This window comes from Cyphellophora attinorum, assembly GCF_001299255.1.
Source record: "Cyphellophora attinorum strain CBS 131958 chromosome Unknown Contig49, whole genome shotgun sequence".
In the NCBI taxonomy this organism is placed as follows: domain Eukaryota; kingdom Fungi; phylum Ascomycota; class Eurotiomycetes; order Chaetothyriales; family Cyphellophoraceae; genus Cyphellophora; species Cyphellophora attinorum.
The window spans coordinates 59,769-75,070 of record NW_017253277.1 but is presented as its reverse complement, the minus strand read 5'-3'; the positions used below and the strand labels follow the sequence as shown (position 1 = coordinate 75,070).

General features: G+C 53.2%; 5 protein-coding genes across 5 annotated transcripts; all 5 read right to left on the bottom strand.

Annotated features, from left to right (window-relative positions):
* Window positions 1–8: 8 nt before the first annotated feature.
* Window positions 9–2,479, bottom strand: AB675_4870 (uncharacterized protein; the record flags this gene model as incomplete). The annotated part of the gene is made up of 4 exons (XM_018145036.1): window positions 9–577; window positions 628–746; window positions 848–1,092; window positions 2,147–2,479. 4 exons carry the CDS (start codon window positions 2,477–2,479, stop codon window positions 9–11), a joined length of 1,266 nt encoding a protein of 421 aa, XP_017994802.1.
* A 1,677-nt stretch (window positions 2,480–4,156) lies between these two features.
* Window positions 4,157–5,253, bottom strand: AB675_4869 (Dehydrogenase/ SDR family member 7B; the record flags this gene model as incomplete). The annotated part of the gene is made up of 2 exons (XM_018145034.1): window positions 4,157–4,959; window positions 5,112–5,253. The coding sequence occupies 2 exons, from the start codon at window positions 5,251–5,253 to the stop codon at window positions 4,157–4,159; spliced, it is 945 nt and encodes a 314-aa protein (XP_017994784.1).
* Window positions 5,254–6,846: 1,593 nt separating this feature from the next.
* Window positions 6,847–8,120, bottom strand: AB675_4868 (PHO85 cyclin-2; the record flags this gene model as incomplete). Its single annotated transcript, XM_018145033.1, has 2 exons — window positions 6,847–7,869; window positions 7,923–8,120. 2 exons carry the CDS (start codon window positions 8,118–8,120, stop codon window positions 6,847–6,849), a joined length of 1,221 nt encoding a protein of 406 aa, XP_017994789.1.
* Window positions 8,121–11,127: 3,007 nt separating this feature from the next.
* AB675_4867 (uncharacterized protein) lies at window positions 11,128–11,492 on the bottom strand (the record flags this gene model as incomplete). Its single annotated transcript, XM_018145032.1, has 2 exons — window positions 11,128–11,143; window positions 11,197–11,492. 2 exons carry the CDS (start codon window positions 11,490–11,492, stop codon window positions 11,128–11,130), a joined length of 312 nt encoding a protein of 103 aa, XP_017994794.1.
* Window positions 11,493–13,314: 1,822 nt separating this feature from the next.
* AB675_4866 (uncharacterized protein) lies at window positions 13,315–15,242 on the bottom strand (the record flags this gene model as incomplete). The annotated part of the gene is made up of 2 exons (XM_018145031.1): window positions 13,315–15,176; window positions 15,230–15,242. The coding sequence occupies 2 exons, from the start codon at window positions 15,240–15,242 to the stop codon at window positions 13,315–13,317; spliced, it is 1,875 nt and encodes a 624-aa protein (XP_017994798.1).
* Between the last annotated feature and the right edge of the window lie 60 nt (window positions 15,243–15,302).

The window sequence follows — 15,302 nt, the reverse complement described above, 5'->3', positions numbered from 1 at the left end:
CGCCAACATTACTGGAAGGACCTATGAACTACAATGCCACGCAACGGGCCCTGAACATGAATATCGGCCTCTTCTTCGGACTCTATCCTTGAAAACATCCTCCCATCAAAAGGTTCGCCAGATGAAACATTGACTCTACTCTCCAACGGCATCGTGTCAACCACGTGTTGCGATTTCGTGCTCCTTTTAGCAGAGGCTGCCGTGTAGTATGTCGGATCATTGACTCTGCTTTGGTTCCGCGATCTAGTGACGAATAGCCTCAAGGATGGTATGCTTGCCGTGATGATCGCTGTCGTGTTCTCCAGCAGCGAGTAGAGCTGGAACTTGATCACATCTACTGACGAAGAGTCCCGGCTGGGATTGCAGAACACGAAACGAAGCACACCGAAGATGATCGGTGCAACTGGGAGCAGGAATATCCCTATCAGCACGATCCTGTCCCGCTCTGACGTTCGCAATTTCCACAGGAGTGGGAAGGGGATGAGGACGATGAGGATGCCTCCCGCGATGTCGGTGCCTGCCGAGAAGAGGAAGACCAAATTCGAGAGGTATGTATGGCGTGACCCAGCGCAACCACCTGTGTCATATTAGCTGAGACGTTCAGAGGGAGATCCACATGCTACTGACCAAGCCTCAGGAAGTTCTGCGGCGATCCGCAAGCAAAGAGCTGGAGGAAGATCGTCGTGACGAACGTCGAAGCAGTGATGGAGATCATAATCCACCAAAATGTACGAGCGCGATACGTACTGAATCAAAAAGTCGCCAGAAGAACGTCAGCAACGAGAACTTGACCGTCCAAAGAGTCGTCCATAGCAGCATGACAAGCGCGAATTGGTAGCTGAGGTACCTTTCGGCACCATTCAACATTTCTTCCGACGGCGTGGCACCCGTTGCCCTCAGCAGCTTGAGCTCCTCTATTGTCCACATGTCTGGAATCGCAAGCTCGCAAGTGATTACTGCGGCAAGATGACATCCAAGAGCGATGAAGATGAGGTAGTCGTTGTTGAAGAGCCGTCGACTAGCTCGATATTGAACGAAAGTTCGCAAGGTCACGATCAAAAGACATGCCACTAACTCAGTCCAAATCAAAGCCTGCAAGGTGTCAGTCAGCAGGTCATGTCATCCGACGGTATAGATACCGAGAGTCCTCTCTTGCTGATGACAGGCCTGAGCACTGATTGTGCGTCTCGCTTCATGAGTTCGAGCACGTTGTTCTGAACACAGCTATGGTGCCCAAGTTGTCGTGAGGCAAGATGTTTGCCGATGTACGGCTCCAGCGTAAGTCGCGCGCATCTTAAGCCTCCTACACCGCAGATGAGTACACATATTCTAGGGTGGATCGGTCGAGCTCAGATTTCACAACAGACTGGTTTACCTGCAAAGAGTCCCTTGAAGCACAGGAGTATATGCGCCATGTTCGGGGTAGATCTTACCGAAGAGCCATTGGCTTTGTCGCGATCAAAGCTCAAGTATCATCTGACAGCGAAGGAGATTGGTCCCTGTACTGCTCTCGACCAGTCCCACCTTTGTGCGACCGGAGTGCTGCATGCGGGTTGGGCCTCCGAGAGCAAGCTGGAACGATATCATGGCTAGTAGACTTGTTCTTCGAATGATGCGCAAACGCAGTATGCGTCCAGCTCGTGCGTATTGAAAAAGACACATTGGAAGTCAAAGCGTGAACGCGGAGAGCGCATAGAATACATTACGTGACCGGAGACCACAGACGTATGTGTACGACGCATCGACCAGAAAATCGTCGTGCTGCTGAGTGGTCGCTGATCCAGTACGGCGCAACAGAGATCGTTTCAGAGGTAAGTACCTGACGGCTATATCTGAGAACTCCGTTCCAAGGTCATCGAACGACCACCCAAAACCCAAGTCAAGCCGAGGAAGCTCATTTGTCCCACGCAAGAAAGACAGCTGTCAAGTAGCTTGATACGTTGTTTTGTTGTCGCAGACTGAGTCGTGTATATATCCAGCACTGACATCGTACAACACCCTTCACGGTCCATGCAGACGAGGTTGCTCCGACACTGCGACCGGTCTCAATGCAAGCGGCTTTTGCTCTCTCCGGTAATTGGGCAACGTAGCATCGGTTTTATCATGAACGTTTGCTCCGTGGATCGTGCCTGCTCCAAGTCCCTACGGCAGCTGCGACCGCGAGCGTGAACACGGCGAAGTCAACAGCCAGATCGCGCCTGCCCTCCATACCCAACGCTACGATAGCTCCACCTTGAATCAATGCCGTCAAGACCGCGACATATCTCTTGGACTTCTTGCCTCCCAGTGCCAAAGTAGTCGCAAGTGTGATGTCCATGCATGGCACTATTCGAGCGACTGTTGAACCGTCATCTGGCTGGCGGGCTACCTGATGCGCGTAGTACCAGGGCGTGTAGATACCATGAGTAAAGCGTGAGAAGCCGCAGTAGTAGAGGAAAGCGCTGAGGACTTGTGCTGGCAATGCTGCTATGCTCGTCATGTCGAGTGCTTCGTTTGTCCTGTTAAGTCACTGTGTTGTGGGAGCGCCTGGGGCTATTCGCTGTTGTCAACGTTAGCACGACGAGAAGCAGGCCGGCAACAGAATTCTGTCAATATGAGCAGTCATCGGCTCGCAGTAGAATCATCGTGAGGCCACCCACAGCAGTTGGCACATAAAGCTACAGATGCCTTCACCTCTGCCTACCGGTCCGGCCAAACTCTGCTCAGGTGCTGTACGGGTGTCGTACTGCGCGCCGTTCCGACCTTGGAAATATGTGGCGCATGACCCAGTAAGTTTGCCAGCAATAACGTCCGGCCCTTCGAGTCTCGTCGAAGATTACGAAAACATCTGAACATCACATCAAGTTCTGGGGACCACTCAGAAGGGACGTTGGGAGTGTTCTCGCAGCACTGTGGTCACATCACGTCATCCATGTCGTCTGAGCCCTTCATCAACAGCCCCTCCACTGCCGAGCCCGTGCTCTGTTTCAGACTTCTCAAGATTCAGCGCTCTAGGCCCTTAGCCTTTGTGTCATGACCACGAGGCAGAGTCTATTCATGGCGAAACATAACTTGCAGGCAACCTGGAAAGAAAATGCCCGCCTCTCGCGACGGAACCTCGTCCTCGAGACCCGACAACTTAGCGGCGTCATGTCGTCTAAGCGATGCACATCCTGGCGCCCACGAGCCAGATCACTTACATCTGGCGAGGTTGGCCGCCGTTGGATACGGGTTGCCTCATTCAGCACGACCAAAGTCGTTTGTGTTGGCCAGATTGGTGGCTCTGGCAGGTTCTGCGGCACCCGACCTTGCTGAAACACTTCCGTGCGAGGGCAGAGTCTGCTCATTTGGTGAGCACACATCATACATTGTGACCTGCGATTCCATGCACGATCTCCACGAGCACCTCGCATGGGATCGACTTCTCTCCCGATGGTTCCCTACGGGTCCTGTCAATGGAGGAAGCAGCTGTATCACCAAGATCTTAGACCATGCATGATGCAACACGACTGGAGAGCCAGCGTCATGGTGCTTGAGAGCAACTCAATCTGCCGACTACCATGCTACCCTTGACCTGGACAACCTTATCCCCACGTTCCACCCTACGCTCGGTGCTTCTGCCTCTTTCAGCTTGGAGGGCACCTAGAGGAGCTCTAGAGGTAGGTTTCATGAAAGTCCTTTGTGACAGCGGCGCGGTAACACCCTGCTGTTTGGGCCAGGCCTATGGGCCCTGCTGCTAAGATCCCTACGAGTGGTGGTAGGACTACTTTGTTATCTTCAGAAGGCACGACAGGCAGCAGTCGTTGCTGACGATCCAGCTCCAGTCTCGTGCCATGTTCAGGAGAGCACATATGGTCCAGGCCCTAGCTTCATAGGTGCCTCGAGCCCCACGCCGTGGTACAGTTTCAGGAACGCAGTAACAAGATGTAGCAGATGTGTTTGAAGATACCCATGGCACGTGTTGGCACTCCGGCAATGCAGTTGATCTTCACCATGTCACTCACCGTCAAAAGTGGCGGCCTGTGGCATAGAAGGGGCATCATGTAGTCAAGGGCAAGCTGATGGGCTCTCAATCAAGACAGTTCACTGCGGGCTAATTGATGGTCTCTCGACCAAGACTGTTGACTGAAGGCTATCATGTCATGGTGCTTAGACACAGATAACAACCTTTGCTACATTACCGCGTTATCATTTCAAACTTCAGAAGGTCCTTCTCAACGATTGCCTCCCTCTTTTCCATCAACTCCTTCATATCCCAGTTGGCACTAATCATCCTCCCTCCTAGCCAGTCCACTTCCTCTCTCTTCATCCCCGCCAGCCAAGTCACCACCGCACCACACAGTCCCACCTCATCAATCAAGTACGGCATGAACCCCTCCGGCGTATTTCCAATGGCCATATCCGTCAACACGCTCCCAGGATGAATCGTAACAGCGAGTATTCCCTCCTTCCCATACTGAACAGCGATGTATTCCACCAACCTAGTCTGTGCCATCTTCGAGATAGTGTAGCCCGTATTCGCAATGATGCCCTTCGTGATACTGCCAGCTATGCTTCCTATCACAAAGAAGTGACCAGCGCCGCCCTTTTGGTTTCGAGACTCAAGCAGAATGGGCACGAAGTGATGTGCGATGGCGTATACGCCCAGGAAATTGGTGTCAAAGGCCTTGCGGACTAGCTCGGGACTGTTCTCTGTGACCTTCATGCCTTCGATTGGTGGGGCGTAGCTCGCGTTGGGGATCATGGCGTCGAGACGGCCGCCCTTTTCGAGGACATCGGATTGGATGTAGGCTGCGAGAGCCTCTACTGAGGCAGTGTCCGCGAGGTCGCATTCGTGAATATTGATTATTGGCTTCTTGGCATAATTCGAGCAGATGGTAGAGGTGATGTGATCGGCAACCCGATCGAGCTTGCTGGTGTTGCGGGCGCAGAGGATGATTGTGGACGCATGGGCCGTGGCGAAGGCGTATGCGATATGTTCTGCGAAGTGGTTAGGGAAGTGCTCATCTTAGCTACGAGGAGCAAACAGCAGACATAATGGTTGACAGTCCGCCCACTATCTTTCTGCCTCCCAAAGCCAATACTTACACAAGTATATCGATCAAGAACACAGCTGGATTCAAAAGACGTACCTCCAATGCCCGCCGAAGCTCCAATGATACAAGCTGTGTAGCCATCAGGCAACCTTCCTTGACCTGGATGCAGATACTCTGGCACGGTATGATGTTGTACAGTGGTGAAGCCGTCCACGTTCCTTACTCGCGGGTCTCCCATGATCAATATTGTCTTGCCAGTGGACCTCGACAAGTCGAAGGCTATCAGCTCTAACTTCTAGAGTACACTCCTCAGGTCATGAATTGGCTGCAGAATGCCCGACTTTTGATGCTGGTCACTTCAGACCTCAACTGAGTTTGTGCTCTCGTCCGCCAGAACATACCAAGTACTTGATCTGGCCGTCCGTGGCAGCGGCGAGCCGCAAAGAAGCTAGCGAGCACTCTTCCAATGCTACTTGCCAGTTCGAGAGCAACGTTCTTGCCGTTGAGTCATTATCAGAGATAAGATAATGAACTGGGAGAAGCTACAAATGTCTTGCGGTTAGAAGATTGCTCAATGCTGCGTCATCGGGAAGGCACTATCACGCCAGCTACCACTGCATCCGCACGATCATTCGAAGTTCTTAGGCGTGGTTGGTAACGAATGACCAAGGACCATATTAATTCGCCTACTTCATGCAGTGGCAGTACAACCTGCAATTCGCGAAAAATATTCCTAGCGTCTGTAGGACGGAGGATTTTGCAAGCGGTGGCCGAGCACCCCGCTGCTCACATATCTTGCAGGCGGCTGGGCGGATAGCGTCGCTTGGAATCGACGGCACGAACAGTAGCGAATCGCACTATACAGCAGTGAAACTGACTGTTAGAGTGAGCAGTGGTTGGTGTGGTGATGTCGACCATTGCACAATGCCACGGGCTCTTGGTAGGTGGGCATGGCTCGCTACTTCCACGTGGTCAATTTGATTCCAAGGCAGCAGTCATAGGATCCTCTAGAGAGCCGGCTACATCTTATGCTGAGACTCATGTGCAGGTGCGCGGCCGGTACAGAAAGCATTTAAGCTTATAGGCAGTCGATGAGTACAACGAGACCGTGGGATTTAGTAGATGTCAAGTACCTACCAGCCAGAGGTTTCCCTTCGGATAGTGGTTACCGAGTGAGGCCGACCCTGGACCGGACTTGTGTGTTAGGCTTTTGAGGCTTACGCAGGTACTTACAAAAGGTGTCGTATTCTACCTTTACTGGTGCGGGCTCGGCAAACCCGCCGCATTCATGCATGTCAGAGGCACACCAAAGGTAAGACAGGAGGTCAAAATGGAGTGCGGGAATGCACCTCAGAATGCGGGACAGGAGATCACATTGTGGCAGTGAAAGACAGGAATGATTGCTTCTGAAAGTTCTCGAATTTTATCCTTCGAGGTCTCATCCTCATCTCCGTCTGGCTCGGAGTCATTGTTTCGAGGGTATCTAAGTCGTTGCTTCTGCCTGTCGCCTCCTTGCGGAGGGACGGCGATCTCAACTCAGTGGTATCATGATCATCGTAAACATCCTCAGTCGGGTCTGAAGTCTCTCGGCCAGCGTGAACACGGTCCTCCCTGAGATGATGTCCCCTCCACCTTCCACCTGGTCCTCTCTCAGAGGCTGCTCCAATAGTATTGTAGTACACATCTTTCCTGAAGTAAAGGAGTCCATTTTGAAAAACGGGCGACGCTGGTCCTCCCACGAATAAACGCGTCGTAAATATGCCAAACATTGTACGCCTCGCTGTGCAAATAGATAGCAAAAGATAGGATGAAGCCTGCAGGCGACAGGACCTCAGACAGCTTGCCCTGGTGTTCGCCCGAGTCTTGTGCCGGCGTTGAAGATCCTTGACATGACACTGCTCATGCTGGTGTTATCGGATCGCGCCTTCTTGTTGGGCTGCTGCTCCTGGAAGCTGATCTGATGGTGGTCCTTGAGACTGGGCCGACTAGCTGACACCGCCTTTCCGTATGCTGTGTAGTGATAATTGTCAGGGCTATAATTGCCGTCCATGACCACGAGATTTTCGTCGACGTAGCTGAGATTCATAGGCGTGCCTCGAGATCGAGTGCTAGGCGCCAGTGATGACGACCTCGAATGTGACGATGGAGCGACGGACGAAGATCGCGAGCTGGAGTAGGAGTGACCTGATCGAACCAAAGGAGGGAGATCCCGAAGCGATGGTGGTGAAATCGATCGGTCGTGACGATATGGTGATGGTCGACGCTTATGGCTGGCAGCAGGTAGCGATAGGGAGCTTTGATTGCTGTGGTAAGCTCTGGGCTGTCGCAGAGCGGGCACCTCATCTTCTCCGTATGAATGTGGCGAGTCATAGACGGCGAGTGCTGCACGAGATGGCTGCTTGGCGATGAGTGCTCGCGTTGATTGTCGGAGAGAATCGACGACATTAGTGTCGATCGACGACTGAGATTGCCAGTGCCTGTGGCTGTTGAGCTCAGATCGCTCGTGCTGAAGCTCCAGCTGGAACCGGATGGGAGCCAGGAATGGCTCGAAATGCTTGAAGAGATCCTCCTCCGTCACGATGGTCTGGAAGTCAAGCAGGAACAACATCTGTCGCTCCATCAAGTTCACCTCTGCTAGCCCAAAGCCGAATCCCTCATAACCCTTCACGCTCGTATACCGTGCCCAGTGCTTGTTCTTTGGTGATGAATCGTTGAGGTTCTTGGCGGCCAGGATCAGTGCGGCGAGGAAGATGCGGTGAGTAGTACACCGCATACCCTTGGCAACAGGAGGCAGCCGTGCTTGAGTCGATCCAAATACACGAGTGAGGTCATTAGAGTTGGGACCTGGACCGAGCTCTTGCTCACCAGTGACTGAATGAATGCCTCGATGCTAGGCAAGGGGGTTACATTCTCTGGCGTGGCTGGGTCTGTGGGCGGTGTTGAAGGAGGCGTTGGTAATGAGCCATGTGACGACGGCGGCTGCTCACATCTGATGACCTGTGCCGCGTGCTTTGCCAGATGCTGGATCATGTAGCTTCGTACTGGCTGTCGAACAAACTCCTCGAGAGCCGCCCTGTTCTGAGCCTGTGAGTGTGCTGAGTCCATAGTGAATGTGTGTTAGGTGTAGAGAAAGGACAGTCCCTGATCAAAGGGATCTGATTATGTCGAAGCGGCGGCCGTCAATGGTGCAGAGTGATCAATTGACAGATGGGATATCTGTCAGAAGACTACGACGGACGGGCCAAAAGATGTCTGGGTCTTGCGGGTGGACTGGGTATTAAGAAGGAACCTGTCCTGCAGGAGGTGGATTGTGCCAACAGCCGGAGTATGGGATATCGATACGAGGGAATGAGTCTTCCAGTAGAATGCTAGGGCCAGCCTAGGATGGTGAACTCCTTCAGTGTTTGAGCGAGTCGGTAGAGTCTCGAGTTGTCTCCTGAGGTTCCACGTTGTCAGTATTGGGAATGACGAAGTCTGGAGCGCCGGTTCCGCTGCGGCAGCTAGATCGATAATGGTATCGATAGGTGTCGGATAGCGACTTGGGTGGCCCCGAGTAAAGCTCGCGTAGGCAGGGGTAAAAAGTCTGTCGGAAGCCACTAGAGGTTCAGCGTACGAATTGGCGAAATGGCTTGGCCTTTTTCAACACTGAAGAAAACAGGCCGCTGTGGTGAGGCAAGGGAGAACCGATGGCGAGGTGAGGGCAATGAAGGCAGACTTTATTCTAAGCAAGAATGAACTCCCTAGAAGCGCAGACTTGACATCGCAGGCGCTTGCAGTACAGATATGTACCTGTTTCGCCGTCAAAGGCGGCTGCGTATGTGAGAGGAATTTATTGGGTGTGAGTGCACGTCCAACTCCTTGATAGACGGCCATCCCACCAGAACATGTCAGGCCGGAGGCGGCGCGTGGCCGTGGTTGGTAGACCAGAATCATCTGGACGGAGCATGTGCAGCAGCCTGGAGGTCTGGAAGACTCGAGACAGTCCACCAAAAGGCATGGAGGGGCAGCCAAGGGATAAGCGGTTGGGTATGGACCGCAGACTGGAGGGGGGCGCAGCGTGGCAACTCCGCGAGTTGCCTAATGCAAGTGCTTGGAGCGCCTCAGCCAGTAGAGTTTTGCGGGACTACCCTGGTCTGACCTGTCAGTGCGCTTGTTGGATCAAGGGACTCAGGGGGTTGAAACTCACGCGCCCTCATCGCGCTCACTCCTGCATCAGGTTCTCAGGCATATCAAACGCGTTCGCCTATGGAATTCGACCATTCCAAGTGCAGCGCTCAAAGGTTGCATTCACTTCGCGTTCCTTTTGGCACGGTGGTTTCACTCGTCGCCGAGCAATCCAATCCAGATATCTGGTTCAAGGGCAATATCGATTGCATTTTTCTTTCTCTGACCACTGGTTCATAGGCAGATCTCTAGGGTTTTGAAGGGTGCGGTCAGATCGGCAAGATCAGGACCCCGCGGTGACATGCCGAGTCAAAAGATCTGATCCTGCCAGCTTGCGAGCTGAGAGTGTCACAGAGGTCGAATCTGATACTCTTTGATGCCTCATGTGCGAACAGTGGCCACACTCGTCATCAGCCATGGGCATGCACCTCGTGGCCGGGGCCAGCAGCATCCGAACCACAAAGTGCCACTTTCGTTACCGATCTCTTGTCCACGGAAGTGATTGTAGAGACGCATCCGCTGACCACGCAGTTTGACCAGCCGACCTCTTTCTCGAGTCGAGATCATGAGTCGGGAACTGAGAAAACTAGTCACGAGGAGTCCTTTGGATCCTTCGCTCAGAATCCCTACCACAAGCCTGTGATCAAACTAGTGGTTTCTCAACCTGCAGTGTTCGACGATTCCAAGAGATTGCAGACTCGTGGAGCTCATGGTCAGAGCTGCAGCATCTACCCCAGCATGCTCGCATGCCATAATCCATGGCTTGCAACAGATATTCATAGCGCAATATAACGGTTTTCTGGGCAGCGATCCCTAGTGTTTTGAGCTGGCACGCGAGACAAGACCGCGCCTCGGTTCGCTCGGGGCGACGCTTGGCACTGAAATGTGGCTGGGTGGTAGTGGCAAGAGATGTGGCTCAGTCCAGCTGGCTACGAGTTCAGCTTTCCCTGCACCTTCTCACCTTTCGAGAAGCCTCTTGCGTCTTTTAGCCGCCAGCTATTCTGGATCGTTGCTTCGTCCACAACCACAAATAAGCGCCGGATCTGACTGGACATCAAATATCAGATTCTCACTCTCAAAGACATGTCTTCAGCTACCAGCTCTTATCTCTGTTTCAGCGTTGGCCATCCGTTCCATGTTTGCTGCGACCTCATGCAGCCTTGTCCTTCCTCGCGGACTGGTGATCTTTGATCAGATGGCAAGGCGCCACGGTAGGCAGCAGCAGTCCCAGTGTCACTTGTCCCACGAGTCTGCGTGCACATCCGGCGCAGAATCTCGTGCCGTTCTTACCCTGTCAGTCGACTTCATCGCTCTTCAAGATCGACTTCTTATTGCAAGCATGGCCCTCACCACGTGTCCGATCGTCTCACGAGATCGAGCTCGAGCTCGTCAGGCCCAAGACAACCTATGCGAAGGAAGTCTTGACGCGGATTTCCATTGCACACCTTTCACTTAGACTTGCCGATCCAGCTGCCGTCTTCCACCTGATGAAGATTTCCAGAATGCCATCTCTTGGGGTCTGGGGTACCCTTGTCGGTCTTCTGCAGCAGACTCGGCACGAGATCCGTCCCGAATATGTCAGGACGCGGAAGACGTTACAAAAGCCGCAAGCATTGACCTTGCGGCATTGGGTCGATCACATCGAGATCTGCGACGTTGACACGTCCCAAGAGGTCGGACAAGGTCCAAGGAAAGATATCGATATTGATTAATGCCTATCGTCTAACATTTTCCAGATCTTTTCCATTCCCGGACTCAACTCCCGGGACTACTCGCTCAAATACTGAAATTGGTCCTGACACAAGCCAAAGCGCCTGGCAGCAACGGCTATGCAAATTTTCAGGGTCAATCATCAACTCTTTCCCAACGCCGGTCTCAATCCAAGCCTTGTGCTCAATATCTGGACGATGATCAGTCTCTCCTGTGGACCTCTAGAAGCACTCGTTCCTCACTTGTATTGGAAGCTGGAACGATTGGTCAACCTAAATCTTGTCTTATAGCGCCAATGACGACTTACTATGCGGCACGGGCCTCATGCCTGATGGCGGTCTCAGACAACTTCGACGGAGACTTAGGCTTCGTCGACTCCACTGACGACACAGAGGATCGTTTCTTCGGCAGCAGGCTCTTCAGGCTCGACAACGTCGACGTGCTCCGTACGGAAGCGGTGTCTGTGTGCTTTTCGTCCATGACCGACTTGTTCGATGTTGTCGTGGTCTTGCGTGCGTCCATTTTCTTGGTTGGTTTGGCGTAAGGTAGGTAGTGTGGTCCGTTGGCTGCAAGGAGTGCTTCGGTAGGTGCAGAGTCTGACATGAATTGGAACCTGGATTGACGCTGGATGTCTATATAAGATGGCTGTGCTACTATAGTCGGATGTGCTGACGTTTATCCGGGGCCGTCGTATGCTGAGTATGCTTTCTGACAAGTGGTTGCCTTACAGGATGCTCCGGGTGATCACAGCTGCCGAAATACCGTGCTGTCTATGGTATACTTGCGAGGGAGGCAACGACCCTTTATATCTTTGTATATATGATGGTCGGACTTATCTCAGAATCTGAACAATTCTCGGTATTTCTGCTTTCTATCGAGGAATGGGGCAGCTCGGTCGTAAGGTAACATGCTTTTTATATACTCGCCGGCTCCATGATCCACAGCACGGTCATAAATGTCACGATTCCCTAACAACTTGCTCGCTGCTTAACAACCATGACGCTCCAGCATACATGCATTCTCCCAACTAGCACAAGACCGAGGACCCTTCGTCAAGGTCTCTGACTCTAAAAAGCGAGCTGTACTACAAACATAGTCTGTGAGTCAGTGCCTGAGGCCCGGCGTATGCAATCATATCGCCGAATACGACCCGGGTGGGATTGCTCGGCCAATGAAAGGATTTTCCACATGAAGCCACATTCAAAGTCGCTATAGTTTTAATGACTGTTCCTCGAACAACATGCGATTATGCGTTCACAGTTATGAGAATCCGCCACTCCGCAGTAGTATGTGTGTGCCTGGAAGTCGTTGTCCATACTGTGCAGATCCGACAGGCTACATCATTGACCAATGTGCGCTCACTTCCTGTACAGTGGTCTCGAAGCACCACTAGTTGCAGCAAGGCGTGCTCAACGAGCAGCTCTAGGGCGAAGTATGAGCCGCAAGACTATGCTTCATGCAGATTTTCACCCGCTTGACCAGGCTGCGAGATTGATCAAGCATCGTTGTTGCCTGACCATGATCGTCAAGACCAGTGTCCCAAACGCTCGGTACACACAGGTCCTCACAGCAAGCATCGGCCCGCGGGTTTCCACTAAATCTACAGGACCGTGTCTCCCAGGTACCATAGCTTCTGCACGTGCATGGAAACAGAAAAACAGCATCTTTAACATACCTTCCGAAACAGGCTGTCAAGAATTGATCCAGAGGGAGTCACAATCTTTCATGACTTCAATGCACATGCCAAAAGTCCCTCTGCACCAAAGTACCGTCCAGCGCGTATATGCTTCGCTCGATGCCAAGCACATCAAGCGAGCACGACGTGACCCCTATACGCGCCGCGTATATAGACTGGACAATGGCATCAATACGTCGCATTCAGGAAACAGCGGATCGACTCCCAAAATCGCACACTTCATGGCACGAGCGTTAGTGTAGCGATTATGACACATTGTCGAGCTGTCTCGAAACGGCAAGGTATCTACTGCGCAATTATATTCTACAGGTGTTTCGAGCGAGCTCGAGCAGAGCCACCCTTGGAAGCGAGAGGGGACGTCGTTTCTGCTCTTCATGAGCGCAAGGTGCGACTCACAGGTCCCTTGTCGATTTGATCCGATTGCCGACGCGAATTCAGCACTCAAACGCAGGTACGATGAACAGACAGACACGATAAGCATATTGCCGTTAGGGAATGTCCATTGCTCGTTCAGGCTCATCAAATGATATAGATAGGGATTACTGTTAATTTCCATTGTCCGTCTGGAGTCGGACTTTTCGCAAGACAGTTGTGAAAGATGTAGGTCGCTTACCTGCGGAGGTGCAGCGCAGAGCCCAAGCAAATGTGTCGAATTCGAGTTGTCAACTGTGGTGTTCAGGAGTTTGCAACTCAACCTGCAGATGCAGGCTCGTTTCTCAGCACGAACGGTCAGCGATCTCCCAGTAAGCCTTCATTCAGTTTCCTGTCCCGATCAGCGTCATCACCTGCCTCACCACCACCTTCTTCACCCGCTGCACCCTCAAGGTCTTCTTCCTCAAAACCCATTGGTATTCCCACCTCACTGGACCTCCTCTTCCCTTCTTCCTCTGCATCCTCCAGACCTAGTGCCTTCTTCATCACACTGCTGATGCTCTTCCTCGATCGATGACCACTACCTCTCATCTCGCCATCCTCACCGAGTTCGCCATTCCGATGGCTATAATGGTCATTCGACGGCTCGAGCGTACCCAAATCAACGATTCCACCACGCTCGCCTTGCTCTCGGTGCTTTCGTAGCATTCTCTCTCGACGCCAACGCGCAAATGCGCCTCCACCACCACTGCCTAGTCTTCTGCCTGCGCCCTGCGCTCCTGGCGGGACTCCAGTAGTCGTCTGCGGCGGCCACTGGCCTTCTTCCTTCCAGCCAGCGACCAGTGCGCGGACCATGTCTGGTAGGGGAATCGGGATGTTGGGCGTCAGACACTGAACAACGATCTTGGAATATATCGTCGAGTAGGTGGAGGGCTGGATTCGTGAGCGGAGAACGTTGTCTGAGGGGAACAAGGGCGGGTAGAGTGGCAGGTAAGGGCCAGCCGCGTGTGGGTTGAGCAGGCCGTTCGCGATACTGATTGGCACACCTTTGCCGCTGGAAGTGGTTGTCAGTGCGAGCTTCGTCGGGTCTGTGGTGGTTGTGGTTGCAGCTGTAATAGTCACAGTGTGGTCGAGGGAGGAGCTTGAGGTGTTAGGCTGACTGATGCCACCATTGGCAGATGGCGAGTGTGGCGGAGTGTCCAGAACGGCAGTGCCTAGAGCATAGCGAGTCTTGGTTGAAGAAGAGTGCTGTGAAACTGCAGGCACACCACTGTCAGTCATGCTGTCGTCCATGCTCGTGGCCGTCGTCGATGCAGAATCTGGGATGTCCCCTTTCTCTAGAATCAGCCCTAACGAGTCCTGTGTCGTCCGTCGCGCATCTGCGTTCCGCTTCGGTCGAGGCTTGTGGTCGTTTCTGTGCTCCCAGACTGCACCGGTCCAAGCATCGCGCTGATTCACCCAATGTCGCAAACCCTCGTTCCACCTCATCTGGTCATAAAGCAGCCTTTTGCGCTTCACCTCCCGCTCCCGAACATAGTCAGCCACGGCGTCTGGGTTCTCGAAGCGGTAGGGATCGCTGCCGCGGGATCGGCGTCTGTTGTTCGGTGATGCAGCTTGATTATGATGATGCGTATGACGAGGCAGCTCGTCGTCCGATTCCCCTACATCACGCAGTCGCCATGCGATGGGTTCTTTCGCATCTGGCCGAGCATTGTTGGCGGTCTCCTCGCTCGTGGGTGGATACTCCCAGTCATTTCGCACGATCGTCATGAGATATCTCTTTGCTGCCCTTGATGCATTCGCTCGCGCTCGTTCAGCTTGTTTGGTATTTGCCGTGCCGCTCTGTACGGCCTCACCGGCTTTGGAATCTGCGTTGCTGCCATGATTCTGCTGAGAGTCGTGGGAGGTATTCGAACTAGCGTTGCTCCCTTTGCGGAAGCGCTGCGAAAGATTGTGTAAGAATGGCGTGTGACTCGAAGAGGGCGAGCGAGCTGACGAGTCCACCGATGCCCGATCCGCCGCCGAGCCCGAACTCTGTTGTGCTGTCTGCTGGTCCGAGGCTGCGGCAGCATGGTGGTCGCCATGTGGTTTGACGCAGGCTGACAGATGCCGGTGCGAAGATGTGCGTGGGCCGTCGCCCGTAGCGCGAAGGGAGTCGAACAGAGCTAACGTAGGCGAGTGATGCTCCCGTAGGAAAGCTATAGCGATGGTACGAGGTGCTGCACGTGCGAAGGCCGATGAATCTGTCAGTCCGTGGCAGAGAAAGATGGACTGACGAGTGGCATGCTGGCAAACGAAGCCATTGACTCGTAATGATAGGGAGCACTGAGGTGGTGCAAGGTTGA